The sequence below is a fragment of the Gambusia affinis genome, linkage group LG02 (genome assembly GCF_019740435.1).
Source record: "Gambusia affinis linkage group LG02, SWU_Gaff_1.0, whole genome shotgun sequence".
NCBI classification, from domain to species: Eukaryota; Metazoa; Chordata; class Actinopteri; order Cyprinodontiformes; family Poeciliidae; genus Gambusia; species Gambusia affinis.
Window position 1 is genome coordinate 15,417,081 of NC_057869.1, and position 19,111 is coordinate 15,436,191.

The 19,111-nt window shown below is 39.9% G+C and overlaps 1 protein-coding gene across 5 annotated transcripts; it reads left to right on the plus strand.

Moving 5' to 3' along the window:
* Nucleotides 1–642: 642 nt before the first annotated feature.
* On the plus strand, nucleotides 643–18,505 carry LOC122843661 (myocardial zonula adherens protein). Of its 5 annotated transcripts, XM_044138601.1 has the most exons (15): nucleotides 646–956; nucleotides 1,064–1,613; nucleotides 2,484–2,552; nucleotides 11,287–11,379; nucleotides 13,000–13,164; nucleotides 13,264–13,356; nucleotides 13,441–13,554; nucleotides 13,647–13,799; nucleotides 14,111–14,236; nucleotides 14,440–14,568; nucleotides 14,652–14,770; nucleotides 14,868–14,973; nucleotides 15,826–15,909; nucleotides 16,132–16,238; nucleotides 16,332–18,505. In XM_044138601.1, exons 2-15 carry the CDS (start codon nucleotides 1,536–1,538, stop codon nucleotides 16,870–16,872), a joined length of 1,977 nt encoding a protein of 658 aa, XP_043994536.1. In that variant the 5' UTR covers nucleotides 646–956; nucleotides 1,064–1,535; the 3' UTR covers nucleotides 16,873–18,505. The 5 variants fall into 5 exon arrangements, with proteins under 5 accessions (XP_043994558.1, XP_043994536.1, XP_043994525.1 ...); XM_044138623.1 differs by having other exon boundaries at nucleotides 643–1,613; nucleotides 16,177–16,238; XM_044138590.1 differs by having other exon boundaries at nucleotides 646–1,613.
* The last annotated feature ends 606 nt before the right edge of the window (nucleotides 18,506–19,111 follow it).

Sequence of the window (19,111 nt, forward strand, 5' to 3'; positions counted from 1 at the left end):
AACAAGTCATTAATCAGCATCTATTCATTCAAGACAAATGAAGTGTTGAACGTGTAAGAAATTGAAAAAATGAACTGAACTAGTAAGGCAGAGTAGAATTTTAAAAAATACTCTAGAGGATATATTAACTTTAAATTTGCAGGTTTTATTTCATTTACTGTTAGGGACGTCCAGTTTATTGATTAGTGAAATAAAGAAAATGTTTGCTCAGCAGGAAACTCAACGACTCCATGCAGTCAGCGGGGCTTCCTCTGAGGCAGTTAAATTATTCATATCTACTGGTAGAATTAGGATACAATTATTTATATTTAATCAAGGACCCTAATTCTCACACCACACTTTTTTCTTTCCAGTTCCAAATACAGAGTGACCCGAATCATGTTTTTAATGCTCTAAACTGACAACATTTTTGCTATTTTAAAAAAAAATAAACATCTGTCAAATACTTCATCTAATTGGACAAATCTATACAATCTCAAAGTCTCTACACATCTCTTTCCAGCCCCCCCAAAATCAGACTACTTCAGTTGTTTAATGAAACTACTAAGTTGGTAAAACAAGCAAACAAATAACAACAACGAATATTACAGTATAAGTTTTATTAAAAATAACACAATTTTGGCCCTCAAGTCCTTTTGAATGGGATTTTTGACTCACTTAAAAAGTTTGGACACCCCTGCTCAACAGAATCTGTTGCTCAACAGATTCGTAAATATTACTTCTAGTCAGAAGAAATATGTTGGTAAAATTAGATGACTACTGAATATTTTGGGATTCAACCTTTCGCTGTTGGCCTGTTAGCCACAGTTTTTACTCCACGCTGTTGTTTTTTAGGTGGTGAAACTTTAAACTGCCGCGCAAGTAGCTACTCAACAGGTGGGTGCTAGCTAACCAAAGAAGGAGTGAGTTGCTAGGTAACCAAAGAACGAGCGAGTTGCTAGGTAACCAAAGAACGAGTGAGTTGCTAGATGAGCACAACTGGAATAAATTGAAAATATGTTGATACTTTTTGTTCTAGAACTTGTGCGACTCAGAATAAGTTTTCTAATATTTCTTATGAAAGGCTCCACCGCCACTTCAGCCCCTCCTGCTGGCCACTAGTGTCCGACAAGCGCCGCTCCACCTGCCCCAGCCCCGGGGAGGAGGACCCGCCCTGTGAAAGTCCAGCTCTCGGGGCAGGAGGAGCGCAGCAGAGGGAGGCAGGTGAAATCTGGCCCGACAGGTCTGATGGGAACACAGACACGCTGCCAGACAGAGGCAGGGGAGGTGACTGACTTGCAGTCACAGCAGCAGACGCAGGGTGGATCTGGCGTAGAGGTAGCGGACCTTTGAACCTCGGGGCCCTCTGGACTCCCAGCAGCAGGCCTGACTGAGTGGAATTTCCCTCCTCTTCGCTGCCTGGAGCCGGGGGCAGATGGTCGCACTGAAAGCCTGAGCGGAACCCAGGAAGGAGAGTGAGAGGAAGGGTGGGAGAGACGGGGGGCTGGAGAGAGGGAGACGAAGACAGGCGAGTCGGACCGGAGAGTAGAGGAGACATGCTTCACTACGGTTCCAGACCAAGGGTTACCACCACCACCACCACCACAGAGGACTCTGCAACTCCTTCCAGCGAGGTAAGAAAGATGAAACTCTCCCTCAGTTCTTCAGTTTTCTGCGCTTTTCCCCTTCCTCCTGTTTGAGTCTCTCTCAGCTGACATCTACAGCCCCCTGACTCTCAGGGTTGGTGGGTTATGGTTTGCTGCTGGATGTGATCAGTTTCACAAGCATGTAATGGGAGCCCAGTGGGCAGGAGGCAGGGATGTCATGTTTATCTCAACGCCTCTTGGATAAAATAAGCCAGTTTTTAATTTCTACACTGCAAAAACACTCATTCCTACTCTGTTGTTTTGGTCTAGTATACAGTACAAATAGCTCAGTACACTTGAAATAAGACAAAGTAAAGTTTGGCGCTAGTTGTAAGTCAGTGGTTCCTTAATATTAATGAACAAATATTTAGCTATTCCACTTGCAGATTGTTTCACTTAAAACATGAGAAAAATGTCTTATTATAAGTGAAATATTTTCATACTTTCTGATCAATATTAAGGCGTTGTTGGCTTAAAACAAGCTCCCATATCTTGCTGAAACATTACTAATGAGTTAGTTTTGTCTTGTTTCAAGTGTACTACATTTGCAGTAAAATACTTGGTGAGAGTTTATGTTTTTGCAGTAAATGCTGCATGCTGCCTGTCTTTTTTTTATCATTACAAAAATAACCAGGATTAACTGCTAAACTTTTAGCTTGGAAATTAACCATTACAGAGCATTTACTGTGCTGCATGTGATATGACAGATGTTGCTTTTTCACAATTTCACATCATTTACATAAACTTTGTTTGCTGTCCATTCTCTATAAATAAACTGTGGAGATGTTGGTGACTCTGGATTGTTTCAAGCTAACATTTTCTCACTGCAGTGTGTTTCTGAATGTCTTTTCTTTCCAGAGGAGGGTCCTCAGGTTGACTCTGCTTGCAGGAAATGGTGGAAAGAAGGAGGAAAAAACTGCAGACACAGTAAGTCTGAAGTTTCTCACAGTGACATTCCACAATAAGGCGCACCGGTCCGATTCAGGCAGCTTAAGCTTTATTAAATCAAGTTAAGTTAAACCTTTAATTCAAGGAAACTAAATTACTGTAACTGGGAAGCCCCTTCAATCTTCTCATATTTTGATTCCTTAGCTCCAAGATGAAGAGTCTGAGATTTATGCCTTTTATCATCAGGTCCAGTTATGCAATCATGACCGAAGGGCGTGTGGATTTAATAATACACAAACATCTGCTTCACATTTGCTTCAAAGATAACGTCAGAGCGTTCTGCTAGTTCGACCGATCCAGGAGAAAATACTCAGAAACACACACCAGCCGAGCGGAGACACACGTTCCGCTAAGAAAAGCCCATAAAATTATTAGCTTGCTGAAAGGCAGCAGACATTTTTAAAGGTGACAGTGTGAATTGTGGTTGCTGCAGGCTGCGTGGGTGTATGCTGTAGGTGGCTCTTACACAGGCTTTGTTTGTGTTGTGGATCTGGTCCTAAGTGCGACAGTGAGAGCGTGAGAACGGAGAACTTTCCTCTGCTTGCTTTTTGCCTCTCAAGAGGTTTGCTTTCGCCGTGCAGCAGCCTGACTGCATTACAGTGGCATGCTTTGAGTGGAGTGAACCTTGGCCAGAGAGCAGAGCGGTCATCTCGCTGCCACACCTCCACACTGATATGTCGGCGTAATCTCTGAACGTGCTTTGGTTTGGGAGGGTGGGACCGTGACGGTTCACAAAGGAAGGTGTTTATTTCTGTTGGGGAGCGATCATTTCCAACCTTTTAATCAGTCTTAAAACAATAAAACAGTGCCCTTAAGCAACAGAGAATTTTACATTTCCGTAAAAAGGCTTATTAATAAATATGTAAAATGCCTCAGTCATGTAAAACTAATTACCTCTATCTATTTTTAAACCAACCAGAACTTGTTTTCTGATGTTTTGCTGTGTTTTGTTGCTCAACATAAACAGGAAAGGCAGCAGGGCAGAACCTGCAGAACTGTTTACGTAAAATATTTACTGCAGTACAATGTGAAGAAAGTTAATTTGTTACCAAATGTCCATAAATAAATAAAAAAAAACACTTTAAAGTAACTCTGATAAAGTGAAGCTTTTATGGCTCCGGTTCTGGTAGGTGTAAAGTTTCCTTGGCAGCAAAGCCAAATCTAACAGCATGACTGCAGTGAGTATTTCACATATGAGATAATTTGTACCTTTAATGCAACCTTTATTGTGCACATAAATGTAATTTTTATATATTTATTGAGCTGTGGTCAACTGGTGGCAGTTCTTGCTCCTCCTTTTCCAAGAAAACCGTGTATATATATATGCACTATACCGCAAACATATTGAGTCACCAGCTTCACTTCTTTAAGGAAGCCTTCATGCAAGCTTTAATAGTTTGCGTGGAAATGTTTGACCATTTTACCAGAAAGCAAAGATCATTTCTTATTTTTGAGGTCAGACACTGATGTTGGATCAGAAAGCCTGGATCATAATCTCTGCCCTAAATGATTTTAAAAATTGGGACTCTTTTCAGTTTTATTAAAGTATTATGGACCTTGCTTTGTGTGCTGGTCATGTTGCAAAAAGAGTGGAAAAAAACTGTTGAAATATTAGGAATTTGTTTAACTGGAACTAAGATTCAGAAGGAGAGCTCCACATTATGACTCCATCTGCAGCCAGCTAAACATAAATGCAGTCAGAAAAGAGTTGCTCTTCTTCTGGCAGCTGCATCATCCAGACCTGTCAGTTTGATCAACAGACAGAAATATGATTTGTTCCTCCAGAGAAGGCTGTAGTCCAGTGGTGACATCATTTACAACACTTGGTGACGTTAGGCTTGAGTGCAGCTGCTCAGCCCTGGAAACTCAATGAAGCTCTGCAGACACTCTTCATGATCCAAACCAAGGAAGAGCTAAAAACTGGAGGACTGACTCTGTGCTCTATGGAAGATTTTGTTGCAGCTTAGATGCGTGACCTTATACAGCTGTAATGCTTACAACACCTGAAGCCATCTCGAACAGATTCGAGATGCAGTGCCTGTATAATATTATGGGGTTCATTAGATGAAAGAAGAGATTTTAACTTTTGAGAAAAGTGAGAATCTCATTATTTTGTTCTTCGTTTTTCTCAAATATTACCAAATCTCCAAATGTGTTTTAAAGAGTCTCTGTCTAATGAAGGAGTTGAAGTTGAGATGTTCAATTAATGGCAATTTAAATCCAAATAAATAGTAAAATATCATCTTAGAGGCCAACTATAGAGTAAAATACAACCTTCAAACGCTCAGACTCGCCCTACATTAGAAAACTCATTCGAGGTACAACTGACAAAAAACTTTTTTCAGTTTTCTAGTTTTCACTTTAGCTGTTCCCACACACGAGAGTGTAAAAAAAAAAAACTACTACTAGGTCAAACTTATTGGCTAAACTCCACATGGAGAGGTGCATTTAGGCTGCAGATTTGAGTCATATCTCAGCCTGGTCGTTTCTGAGAAAATTTTTGAGGTGATCGTTTTTTAGGCATAGAGCTGATTTTCTAAATTACCATATTTTTCGGACTATAAGCCGCTACTTTCCCCCCCCACGCTTAGAACTATGCGGCTTATAACTCGCTGCGGCTTTTCTGTGGATTTTTCTTCAACCACCAGGGGGCTCTTTAGCAGGAAGTGAATCATTGGAAGTCAAAATTGGAAAGCAAAGAAGAAAGCGTTAATTTTCATTTACAACAAGCTAGCAGCAGGCACGACGGGTAAATTTCTCCAAACTCATATGATGCAGCTTTTAAGCTGAGGGCTATCGATCTGGTAGTACAGGAGGGAAATAAAACCGCTGCACGTAAACTCGGCGTGAACAAATCATGGTTCGGCTTTGGAGACGGAGGGCTGCGTCCTTAATAAATCCAACAGGTTTATTAGGACTTGTGGAAAACCGAGATATCAGCCCGGTGCCGCGTATACAAGTACGTTTGCAGTTTTTATTTATTTATTTATTTTATTTTATTTTATTTTTTAAATTGTAGCTACGGCTTAAAGTATAGTGCGCTCCGTAGTCCGGAAAATACGGTATAAAGAGAAAACGGTGATAAAATGCATGAATGAATGTTGCTACCAGGATGTAGCTTGTGTCGTAGTGAATCTCTACAGCCTAAATGTTTTACCTCACTTATTTGTCCAACTATCCAAATAATAACTGGGATGAGAGGGTATAAATGCACATTTATAGTATTTAAGGTTAATCTTTCTAGAACGTGGAAAAAGCTGAAGTTACAGAGACATACCTCTGTTTCAGTGACGTGCGGTCAGGGGAGGCAGGTGAGGCAGTGCCTCACCAGCCATCATGGAAAGAAAGAAAATATATAATCATAAAGTAATTTCAATTGTTATATTCATCCGGTGGTTTGTACTAAAAAATGTTTATTTTTCATGTAGCTTCACCAATTTCGATTTTTATTTGTTCAAAATCGCTGAATTTTCTTATTTTCCCATTCAAATGCTTGGAAGCGATGCCGGTGAGGCAGCAGCGAGCTCTGCCTCACCTTGGATTGCGCAACCCCTGGCTCTGCGCTGCCTGCTAAGCGGAGAGAGCATGTTGCTGTACGGCGTCAATAAAATGGTTTAAACAAATTTAATATGTGAACTTATTTCCAATAATTTACCTTATGTATATAATGTACAGTGCTTTTTGTCACCAACTGTTTTTGTGTAAAGTGTTTCGTGTAATGAGCGATTATAAACGGCAGAGAACAGGTTCGAGGTGAGGCAGGCAGTTCTCTTGCCTCATGGCAGGGGGCGCTCAAGATCCCAGACGTTCGTCTTGTTCACTCCTCAACTGCCGAGTAAGTGACAGCGAGCTAGGCTAAACGATTCGGGAAGCAAGTCAAGTGCAGCGATAGATTATAATAGAGATAGTGATTTTTTTCCTCTCGCTTATCCCGACTTTCGACATGGATTATTTTATTTTGTTTTTTAAGGAAATGTGTGTTTTGTGAGCTACAGTTTGTATGTGTAAGGATGCAGAAGTGAAACATAACCTGTAAACTGCTGTCAATCTATGCATCTATTTGCAAATCTGATTCTGATGACGTCAGTGCCTCACCAGCTATGAACCTCACCGCACGTCACTGCTCTGTTTCTTGCTGTGTAGGGAAACACATCAAGAGATGAAGCAGTCATATCCGTGTTTGGGATTTTCCCTGTATTTTAAGTTGTTACAATTCAAAATGAGAAGACAGAGATCAGACCGACTCCAGGAAACACAAACTGGAGGGAATCACACCCGCTTGGCACTCGACCTGTAACGGTAACAAATTTTGCTGGATGATAAATTGTGAAGTTATTGCGATAAACGATAATTTTGCTGTTTTCAGACAATTTTAGAGTAATGTAATAATGCAAGAACACATTCTCAGATAAATAAACTTTGCATTTTAATGAGCATTTAACAATGGATGTGGGAGACATTTTAGATATACAAAACATATAACCAAAACAACAAATAAGAAGAGGCATAGTGTCTCTGTAAACTAAAATTTCCCTCAAAGGAAGGAGCTAGTTGAGACCAAAGCACCAGACTGAAGATTTTTGTCATTTAATTGTTGGTGGAATGAGACAGAAAGAAGAAAATGATAATGGAAAATGTTGGGCATGTTTTAATTTATCACACTATAAATTGATTTATTGTGCCAGAGCTGTACCTCGGTGTGTTTGCTGTAGCTCTGAAACGCCAACCAGTGTTCGGTCAGCTTGACAAACACCAGCAGGCCTGAGAAGCGGGCATCTGTTTTCACCGGCGATCTCTCTGAGGATTGTCTGAAGGAGTGGGAAGAAACCTGTTGAATGAATAAAATAGTACATTTAAATTAAAAACTAAAAGCCCATGAAAGAACAAGAGTTTCATGATCTTGTTGTCAGCCTCCTATTGCTAGTAAGAGACTGACAAATGATTTGTTTGGTAAGTTTAACAATCCTTTTATGAGGCGGCACTAACACAACAAAGACTTTTAGACTGAAGGGGAAAAAATCTGAAAATGTTACAGGGTGCCATAGTCAAAATGCTTGAAATAATTTCATCACTGGAAGTTGGAACAGTGTTGACTTGTGGAAGTTGTGACATCTGTTTGCACAGTTTTCATATTGTTAAAAAGTGTAAAAAAACTTCCAAAAGTCTCCTCATCTCCCCTGGCTAAAACAAGCAAAGTGTTAAATGTTGATTGCAGCTTCTTTTTGTTTAGGAGATAAAGATCAGAAGAGTGAGATCATGAGTTCACAAAATAACTCTGAGGTTTCTGCAGATAGGAGTAAAAGCCGAAGGAGTTTCTTTATCTGCACAGGTTTGTTCTCAGGCTTTATCTGAACCTTGAAGGTTCACAGTGTTACAAACCCTCATACTTTCTCTTTACTATCAATGATCTTTGGCATAATCACCACAGAGTTCACATCTAGGTCTGTCCCGCTATGATAGAAGGAAGTTATGAAGTTAATCAAGGAGGAAGGAAATGACCAAAATACTCTGACAGGGGGAGATGCATGTTTGGACAGAAACACACACTGAAGCAGCTTTACATTGTAAAATTAGAAAGGGTGTGGCCCGCAGCTTGACTCATTGTGGACAGAATCCAGAACTGTGACTTTGTGATCTATTGCATCATCTTTGTAACGCACAGACTAAAGTAGCTCCACAAAAATGTTGCTAAACCTGCAGAGTTAGGGTTTGCCTCCTTTAGGGCTCTCGGTGTCTCCAAATGATTCAGCTTCATCTCAGGGTCTTTGTGTTGTGAAGTCAAATGAGACTTTGTTGTTTGTGCTGGAAATCAGCAGCTTTCTCCTTCAGAAAGCAGTCATGTGATTCCCAGCTCAGCCTGATTTAGATGTTTAACTATGCGCTGCATGAGTAGTTTACAACGGCGTTGATGTAATTCAGGTCAGCCTTGGCTTCTCCAGGCGTGAAAACAAAGGAAACCTGTTCACCACCTGAACTGTATGGATGCAGCTATAAAACCCGGGTAAACATTACCCCGCTTTGTGGACAAACACCGTCAAACTCAAAGCTGAATTCAAAGCCATCTTTATGCTACCAATGCATAAAGATGCTGTTTTTCCTCCCTCACATTTGCTGGAATTCACATCCCCACCAATCGGCGCGCCGTCGGCGTTTCTCAACGCCGCCGCGTCTTCTGTAGATGAACTGGTGATGAAATGTGAGGCCCTGCGCCGTCCAAGAGACAACACTGGCGTCTTTGTCCTTGGTCCTCCTCATTCTTATCTCTGTGAAACTGTCGCCTCCTTCTCCAACTACTTTGTAAGTTTTTGTTTATTCGGCTCGCCTTGAAACAAAAGATTAAACGTTGTGTAATAAAGGAAAATGTTGTTGATGTTTTTAGATGGCAGGAGCTTTTCCAAACTTTAATCAGTCATTTTGCTCCCACTTCTGAGCCCGAATTTCTTTAATCCAGAGTTTTCCAAAACTATTCACATCCCATTCAACCTTTTCATATCTTGGCACTTTTTAAAATTGCAAATAAAACACTGAAGTGTGGTGTCTGTTTGTTCAGTTTGCAGTTAGATCTTCACATCTTTTGGTGTCACTTGCAGCTTTGCACATCCAGAGAGAAAATTATATCGGTTCTTCAAAACAAAATTGCTAAAGCTCAATCAGACTGAATAGAAAGTGTCTCTGGGCAACAATTATCTCATTCGTTATTGAGTTTCGCTGCAGTTTGTTTCATCATGACGCTGCCACACTCATGTTTCATTGTGAGATGTTGTATTTAGATATTTGTCTTTAAAATGTCAAAAAGCAAGGCATCGTTTCCTCTCCACTTTTCGGAGGTACTGTGAACGAGCAGTGAATGTTGACTGGTCACATCTTACACCTAAAATACCTAAAGAATTTATTGCTCATCTGTCTCACTAAATAAAGCATCAACTCTTAAATTCAGTACACTTTGCTTAAAGGTAAGCTAGGGTAATTTTGTTTATGTAGCACATTTTCAGCAACAAGGCAGTTCAAAGTGGTTTATGTGAGTTAGAAGGAAATACAACAAAACAAACCAAAGGAAAGAGCAAAAGAAGAAAAGAAAAAAAAGTATAAAACTACAAATTAGTTCCCCATGTTTAAGAACAAGTAGTCTGTAATTTATAAACTAGTAGGGGTTTTTCTGGATTCTTGTTCTGATAAAACTAGATGGTACTTTCTGAGTTTGTTCTAATTTGTAAGCTAACAGGAGTTTCTCCAGGTCTTATTCCGATATTTAAAGTTTAATGATAAATGCTGAGTTTCTCTAGATTAACTAATAGGAGTTTCTCTGGAAGTTTCTTCTAGTTCCTGCTCTGGGTTCAGTGAAAACATTTGCAGATAAATGTCAAAATAAAACAAAATAGAAATGAAAAACTGAGTTTATTGTGCCAATGTGTAACAAAAGGAGAAACACGCAGAGGTCAACGCCTGTAGGGATTAGATTGAGGAAGCAGTGTTTGATCTAAGGACAATAAATATACTAAATTAGTAAAAAAAAATAAAGTGAATTCAAACATAAACTGATCATAAAATCTTCTTTTTATTTATAAAAGCTAAATTAAGGAAAGAATAATTGTATTTTTGACCAATTTCAGTCACTGAATGTCCCTTTTCTTTGGACATTCAGATTTATTTCCTTAAAAATTTAATCCTAATAGATGGTCAGATCAGTTACTGAAGTGAAGAAATAACTGGTGCAGATTTGCTCACTGGTCCAGCAGCCTTACTGGAATCTGGACTGAAGGAAACATTAGCGTCATTAAGGCATGAAATGAATACGACAGAAAGTATGTTTAACATATTGAGTGTCTGTGAAAAGAGATTAATGCTGATCCAGGATTTTGGTGAAGAATTACCCCAGAGTGGTGGTCAGATTATTGGATTCAGAAGTTTTACAAACATGGTTCATGAACAGAGATGATCTGCAAACAGAGCTCCAAATATTTATTCAATTCAAACCGCAGGGACAATAACGGCTCCTCTACAGAAACACACATAAAGACATTATTACAGACCATCGGGACAAATAAAACCTGACATTTACATCCTGCACCATCGAGTCCAAGAGTTTATTTGCTTGTGGTCTGGTTGTGAAAACATCTTTCTCAGGCTGCGTTGCATAATGACGGTCTAAAGTGCAATGTTGCAGCTCTGAACGTTCAGATTACGCAGAGACCAAAATGAAGATTACGATCGGTCATGATCAAATAATTGGGATTATTGTTATTTTGCTTACTTTTTGTTGTAAAGTTCAAATTATATGGATATTATAATATATTTTCAGCATATTATTAAAATATATTGATACAATCTAAGCAATAAACATAACATAGCAAACATGAACAACAGCTAGAGGTGACATTTAATGACAGATAAACATTTGCCTCCTGTAAAAGAGTCATGACAAAAGTACATTTTGCTCAGAAATTTGTGCAACCTTTGTGTTTTCACGGCTTTGTGTTTGACCACAAATTGGACTATGTCTCTCGGCTGGCCTGGGAACGCCTTGGGATTCCTCCGGAGGAGCTGGTGGAAGTGGCTGGGGAGAGGGAAGTCTGGGCCGCCCTTCTGAAGCTGCTACCCCTGCGACCCGACCCCACATAAGCGGAAGAAGATGGATGGATGGATGGATGTTCACAAAGCCTATGAAAAATCACCCACAGAGTCTGTCTTTAATTTATACTTTTTCTCTCCGCAGGCTGAGGCAGAGAATCCTATCAAGGAAACATGGAAGAAGAAGAACGGGCTGATCCACAGAGAGCGACCGGCTGGCATGGAGTCGCCTCAGCAGGTAGACGCAACAAAAGCCACCGTGACTCAAGTTCCTGATTCCCTACAAACACATTTCTCTGCACGACTCTCAGGATGTCGTTAATATCTTCCCATCCATTCTCCGGGAACAATAGAGAACTGCAGCAGTTCATTTCTGTTTACATTGGTCGAGATTTCTTTGACCATTCAGCAGCTCTGTTTTTGTTACAGGATGTCAGAAAAGCAACAAATGAAATCATGTTTTAATGTAACATTTAGTTAATCTGCCATTAGAACATGATTTAATTAAAAAGTTAATTAAATTTGGATCTAATTTACGTATTGGTGCTCTTGTCTGTTTTGCTTTTGCTTATTTTGAAGTTAGTTCCTCTACATGAAGCAGCAAAGATGTTTGTGTTTATTTAAATGCAGCTTAGTGTCTTTTTTTATTGTGAAGGAATGTAAAATTTAACTTTGACCAGGGGATGTTATAGTTTAAATACCTGTGGTATGGCATCCTCTTTAGAGGAGATTAAATGTTTAGCTGTTGATGAATAGTTGTTTCAGACATTGCATATGGAACAAAATTACTAAAAAAGGATTAAATGATAACTATACTGCAAAATAACTTTAAACTTCAGATGTTGGCCCATTGGATCCTCTGCCAAACAATTCTTAAAACACACAAAAAGTCTTTTCAATCTCCTAAAATGATGAGCGCAGGAAGGTTTATGTGATTAATCTTTGTCTTTTCTGTGCTAAATAAAAACCAGAGTTTCTGCCAAAAGACAAAACAAAACACTGAACCAGAGATTCTTTTGGAGGAAAATGAGTTCTGATCTTTGTCCCTAGTTTGTGGCCATTTGTTAATCAAATGGTAATTTAATTGTTTACAGTTAGTTGTAAACATGTTTTATTGTTTGCCTCATGTATTTAGGACCTTTTATTTCAGCACAAAGACATTTCTGATGTTCTTGTTCTTCTTTGCAGTGATGTTGTTGCTCTACGAAACCTGCAAGTGTTGCAGTATGAATGTTCATAAATCTGACTGCACTAAATTCAATTCAATTAAATTCAAGAGCAAATAACTTATAGTAGAATATTGCATTTAAGTAAGAATGTTTAATTGCTCTCTACTGTGATTTTTTTTTTTTAAATGTTTTTGCATTTTGGACTTCACTCTGTTTAAAGGACTAGGAGTCCCAAACCAATTTCTCTTTCAAACAACCTATAAAATATTCATTGAAACATGATCTGACTCACAGTTTGGTAATTTATCTGCACCGATCACTATTGTTATTTAGTTATGTCGACGTCCCAGTGCCATGCTGTGCCTGTGCGTCTGTTTTCATTGGCTGATCGAGGGACAATAGGCAGAAACGGCAGAAGCTCATGTTCTGGGTTGCAGAAACCCGACACCGTCTGTGCACTCTGCTCTGCACCCCTTTTAGCTGCTTGTTACCAGCCTCCTGTGTCTCACCAGCAGCGGCAGTGCTGCAAACGCCTAATCAAGCTCACACATGTGCGCATCCAAATGCAGACACATAAACCTGGAAGTGTGCATGTCCACACATTAAACCCCGAGTTCAAAGACGGTAGAAGTCAGCCTGAGTGGAGGTTGGGGGCAGAAACCTGACCGGTGTGATCCTGTCTCCTTCAGCACCTCAGAGACGCAACCAATGGGGCGCCGGCGACCTCGCCACAGCATCATGGGCCCAGGGTGTACGGCGTAGTGCAGAGGACGAGCGCGGACAGACGGCAGGAGCTGATGGCGCGCGAGTGGACCGTCGACCACCTTCACGATGAGATGAAGTACATCCGGGAGGTGAGTGGACAGAAGCAGAGCGTCCTCCACTTCCTGAGGTCGAAGAAGTTTGGGTTTCTGTGCCAATAACATCAGTATGTTCTTGGTTTCTGCAAACAGGTGAGGGACTCTCTGGAAAAAGTGAGAGAACGGATGTACGGGCAGTTTGGAGGAATGCAGCAATCCATGGAGAAGCTTTCACGGGAAATCAGGGTGAAGAATCGTAAAAGAAACATGTTATTAAACTGATTCATCAAACTCTTGAACAATAATTAAAAAAAGCCTGTGTCTCTCCAGGCTGCCAACGCACACCGGAAAACATTGGAGTCTGAGGTGAAGGTTCGTACCACAGCCATGGAGAACTTTGATCAGATGAACAGCTCCCTTATATCTGCAAACATCAGCCTGCAGGTAACAAATCTGGGTCATGTGAGGATTATTTATTTGACTGCTGCATGCTGCTACTGAAACCACATGTGTTTTTTTTTTTTCCCCCTTCACAGAAATCCCTCTTGGAGAACTGTCAGAACAGAGTGGACATGAAAGACGAGGTGAAGAGTTTGCGGAGCACCTACGAGAAAACTCAAGAAAAGCTCAGGGACAAGGAGCGGGAGCTCGCCGCAGCGCAGGCTGAGAACCAAACGCTCAGACTTCAGGTGATCCTGCAAATCCACGCATGTCCAAAGGCCTTCAAACATCTGCTGCAGCTGATGTGCGAAGCTGGCACCCTGATAAAAGGGTGCATGCCAGCTGCCAAACACACAGATGCTTCACATGTGGAGTTTCTCTGCATGAGTTTACGGAAAATCAAACCCACCATCAAAATAACTCCCCAAACCTCAGCTAGCAGCGTTTTTCTGCACAACAGAGCTGAGATTTGAGCTACACCTGCTGCTCCCAGTGCAGTTTCAATATGTTCCCGTCTGCTGAGAGCGGTCTTAAATATGCTGTGCTTTGGGTTGTCCAGGTGGAGTCTTCACAGGAGACAAACACCCGCGCCGTGCAGGATCTCACCGCAAAGCTCCAGAGAGAGTACGAGGAAAAACTGCAGCGCGAACAACAGAAACACAGAGAAGAGATAGAAAACCTACAGGTTTGCATTCTTTGCTGCTTATGCTCACCAAAGTCTGTTTTCAGAGATAACAGGGGAAAAAAACCCTTTATCACCAGGACAGGAATACAGAGTGACGTTTACTCCAGACGCTTCAAATGCTTTGATTTTTTATCACATTTTGCTGATGATCAAGCAGAATCAATCACATGAGCAAAGCATCAGCAGTGTTTCTGCTCACACAGGCCCAGCTAGATGAATACATCAGGCGGCTGGAGGAAGCAGAGAGGAACCTCAGGACTGCAGAGGCGAAGATCGCTGAGCGAGACCAGCGGATCGTTGAAGTAGAGCGTCTCCTGAGCTGCATGGGGATGGTAAGGCGGCTTTTCGATGAGACGCGGTTTTGGTTTCTATTTGAACTCTTTTTTTCCAACATGAAACCTAAAACATTTTACAGGAGAAGAGCCAACTCCAGCAGAAGCTGCAGGAGTGCGAACAGCGTATCCGTTTGTTAGAGCTGACGGACCAAACAGACGCAGCCGCAGCCAAAAAGTACAAGTTAAATTCCCCCTCTTCGTCAGTCTCAACCTTTTCAACATTCTTTTCTGATTTTTCTCCAAACAACAAACTTTCAAACTTGGAAAAGATAATCCCAAATTATCTTTTGCTTTAGGTCAAAGCAGCTGCAGGAAGAAGCCGTGGAACTGCGTGAGCGAATCAAGCACTTGAACGACATGGTGTTCTGCCAGCAGAGGAAAGTCAAGGGAATGATCGAGGAAGTGAGGAAGACCTCTTGTCACTATAATTACATTCCAGCAGCATAAAAAGGCATGCTGATCCTCTTCCTGCTGATGACATGGCATAGAAAACAAAAACGCTCACCTGACACTTTATTAGTGTTCAGATTCACTCTGCTGATCTGTGCCAAAAAGTTTGATTTAGTATTAAATCCAAGAGAATCCAACATTGATCTAGTCTGTGGCAGGTGAGCTTTTGTGCATCAGAAAATGTGCACCTTAATTCAAGGTGCAAATAGGAAGTATTTTCTACTTTTATGATTATTAGTTGCCTTCCAGAGCACTGGAAATTTGCCTAAATGCCAGAGCTTTGAAATAAATTCAGGAGCAGCAGCTCATTATAATGAGAGTGAAAAACTATCTTGTTTTGACGAGAAAAGTTTTATATTTCATTCTAACAACAGATAAAATATGCTCCTCTGACAGATTACGACTTTTTTTAAAAGGCATAAATTGCTGCGATTCTCCTCCTTCTCATCTATAACTACTAAAAATCCCAGGAGATGTTGCTGTTTTACTGTTATGACCTTTCTTACTCAAAAGAGGAAATCGTTTGGTTTTAATGAGACATAAATCTTTTAAAATCTTGTTAAAATAAGAAAGATTTCTTGTTTCATCAAGAAATAAAACAAACATTTCTGAATAAGAGAGATTAAAGGCATCCAGAAAAACAATCAAATTATTCAAACAATGTCACGAGGTCAACTACAGCTCTAGGTCAAAGGTTAAAGCTATCAGGAATTTATGCCAAATTTGAATCACCTTAAAAGAAGGGGATTTTCTTTTTGAAATGTAGAAACATTTGGAAGTGTCTAACTGTGCTGCTTTGTGCAGGTTGAATCTCTGCGAGCTCGGGTTGCTCAGAAGGACATGTTCATTTCAGAGCTTCTTGACAGAATCGCAATAGTGGAGTGTGAGGTAAGACTGAGGAATAAAATGTGTGTTTAAATTAAGGTGTGGCTTCCTTCTGCATGGCTACAGATGATTTGTTGACTTGATGAACGCAGGATATCCCGGTCTTTCAGCAATGTGTGTGTGTTTTCCACTTCTCCCGTCAAATCGCCTTTTTTCCATGTAAAGTGACTGCCGTCCTTTGCATGATGGTGCTGATGGTGCTGTTTCCTGTTTCCCTTTTTCTAGAATAATGAATTAGAAGACAAGCTGAAGTATTTTATGTCCACACAGAATAGGCCTCAAGAGATTTTGGAAAGACGAGACGTAGGAGTAGGCTGCGATCTGCTCCCCAGGTAGGAGTCGGCGACTGGATTGTCGACTGGATTGTATTTGGTGCTTTGTTTCAAACTGGTTTCTAATTCTCACGTTACTTCATGTAACTACAGACATGAAGTGCAGAGGCACGATGTTGAATCTGTCCATCTTCATTCCACCCCACCTACATCACCTGTCCAACCTTCATCACCAGTTAACGCTACATCACCCACTCAACCTCTGTCACCGACAGAACCTTCATCGCCCACATCTTGGGCCCCATCTTCTTCCCGGCCTTCATACCTATCATCCTTGCAGTACCCATCGTTCAGACTAACAACGCCCATCCAGCCACGGACATACAGTTCAACTAACCCTCCACCCAGCAGGCTGGAGACCAGTTTGTTAAAGTACTCTCCTGGTCAGTACAGCCAATACCTGCAGTCCAGCAACCCGGCGATGAACGGTGTGTCCTCTGAGTCTGACCCCGTTGTGAGTCCGGTCCCGTCCGGAAGAGACGAGGTGGATGCAGAACCGGAAACAGACTCTGCTACACAAACCAAACCACAGGCGGTCACGTCTTCCACCTCGTCTTCTCGGCCGCGATCAAGGCTGCAGGTTTCCTCACCCTTCATGAAACTGATTGGACACAACCTGAAGGATAAGCACTGATTGATTTTAAGGGTTCAAAATTTAGGAAATTCTAAATAATAATTACATTTATTTTGCTCCTTTTTTATTGTTTGAGGTTTTTTTTCTGGTTTATCAGATCTTGTAGACAATTTCAGGAGAAAATATGCAGCTTTCTGAGTCGAGTCATTTACAGTTAAGCCCAAAGTTGTTCATATCCCTCAGTGTAGGGCTGGACGATTGTAGCTGAAAAACTTATGGGTTTGATATTTTTGTTTTAAATATCTAAAATATTGCCAAATTGGTTGCAGGACCTTTCCTGTTTTATTCTCAGTTTTTACTCCATGTTGTTCTTTTTTTTTTCAGCAGCTGTGAGTGGTGAAACCTTAAACTGCTGCTGCTTAAGTTACTCAACAGGTCGTTGCTAGGTGACCAAAGAAGGAATGAGTTGCTAGGTAACCAAAGAGTGGCTAAAACTTTCCTCTAAATACATCTCCCAGAATGCTGTGCGGTTCTGGCTGTGAATTCAGTGAATATTCTATATTATTGAATATTCTATCAGATGTATTATCTATTGATATTGACCATGTGGGCTGTGATGTATATTGCTATAGATTTAATATCCAGCTCTACCTCAGTGACAGATTTATATTTGAAGTGACCTTTAATTGTACCATCATGTTTCTTCTGACAATAAGTAATGTTTTGCAGTGGCCCAGTCAAAGTCTCAGCTATAACCTGAGTGTGGGGCTTGAGTCTGGGAGGCCTTGCAACCTTAAAAACACAAACATGTCAAAATACCAGTGAGAACATGCCCAAACCTGCTCAGTAATTATAAAAAGTTTTATATTGTCATAAAAAGTTTTTCTATGAATTATTGGAAATGGTATTGATCATTTTCAGTGTGCCATTTTTCAAAAATGTAAATAGAAACTTTTATTTTTAAAATAATATTCTTCTTAAAGTGTTTCCCAACTGGAAACAAACTTCTGGTTTAAATTAAATTAACTTTAAATCTAAATCCGTCTGGAGTATGGACACCTATCGGCTTAACTGTGATTCATTTGGATTAAAAACATGAAAATGTGCTGCTTATTGTTCTAATTTACAGTGAATAAAGCTTTTACAAACTGATTTGAACAAGTAAAAATGAAGTTTATGAAACACATTAATGAATCTTTGTTACCCCTGGTGAACTTTTGTCACTTTTTCTGTTTGTTAATCACAATGGTAAAAGTTAAAATCATAATACATCTTATTGTCTCCATGGAAAAGAGTGTTATTGATGATGTCTGAAGTCAGCAGCTTTTGTAATAATACATGTTGCTCTCAGTGAGATGTAATAAACTGGATTAATATTTTAATGTGTTTTTAAATGCAGTCCATTTTCCACGCTTATTGAGCTAAAAATATCTGTCCTGGTTAGGGATTGATATGGTTATTGGTTGTATTTCTAAATGTTTTTTATTTGTATATATTAAATGATATATTTTGCTATTGTTCATGGCCTGTAAATAATATTTATTAACTTGCATTGTGCCTTTATGTACATATCCTACTGTCTCATACTGGTGGTGGGAATAAATATGTATTGACAACAGGGTTATCTGACATTTTGAGTACTAAGACTTTGCAGTTGTGCTTTTGTTCATAATAAAGTGACTGCCATTACTGAGCCACATGCATTGCTTTCCATTTTCTGTGCCATAACAGACTGATTGTGACTGAGAGTACTTTTATAGATGATTTAAAAAAAGATTGTGTCGAAAATATATAAATGCTAATGCTAAATGTGGACAGAAAAAAACATTTTGGAAGAGATTTAAATTATTTACACAAAAACCAACTGCATGGTTTTTACAGAAAAGACGAATATGTAAAGAAATTCTTTATAATTTGACTTTATAATCTTAATAATACATTAAAACTTCAAGATTTTATCAAAAAGAATCCAAATAACCTGAGAAAAATTGGAATCAAAATCCGGTTGACTGGATGGGGTAGCATCAAAGTTTTAAACTACCCACTCAAATTTAGAATTTCATTAATAAGCATATTGATAATGAATTTTGTAAATACGTAATAGAAATAAAGTCTGCTGATTTTTATTTGTTTTTTTTTTTTTGCTTTGCAGCGGTGTGAGAAAGTAAGAAAAAAACAAACCCTCATTTCAACAGATTTTGACCTTTGACACTGGCTGTGAGGGACACAGCTGTAACTTCTCGGTTAAAGTGTGGGCCATTGTCTGCTGAGCTGAATGAGAAACGGTTTGGTTCAGTGG

Coding starts and splice junctions, on each gene's coding strand:
- LOC122843661 (XM_044138590.1), top strand. CDS start 1,536: ATGCTTCACTACGGTTCCAGACCAAGGGTTACCACCACCACCACCACC. Junction 1,614..2,483: donor CTGCAACTCCTTCCAGCGAG/GTAAGAAAGATG, acceptor TTTTCTTTCCAG/AGGAGGGTCCTCAGGTTGAC. Junction 13,555..13,646: donor CTGCAAACATCAGCCTGCAG/GTAACAAATCTG, acceptor CCCCCTTCACAG/AAATCCCTCTTGGAGAACTG.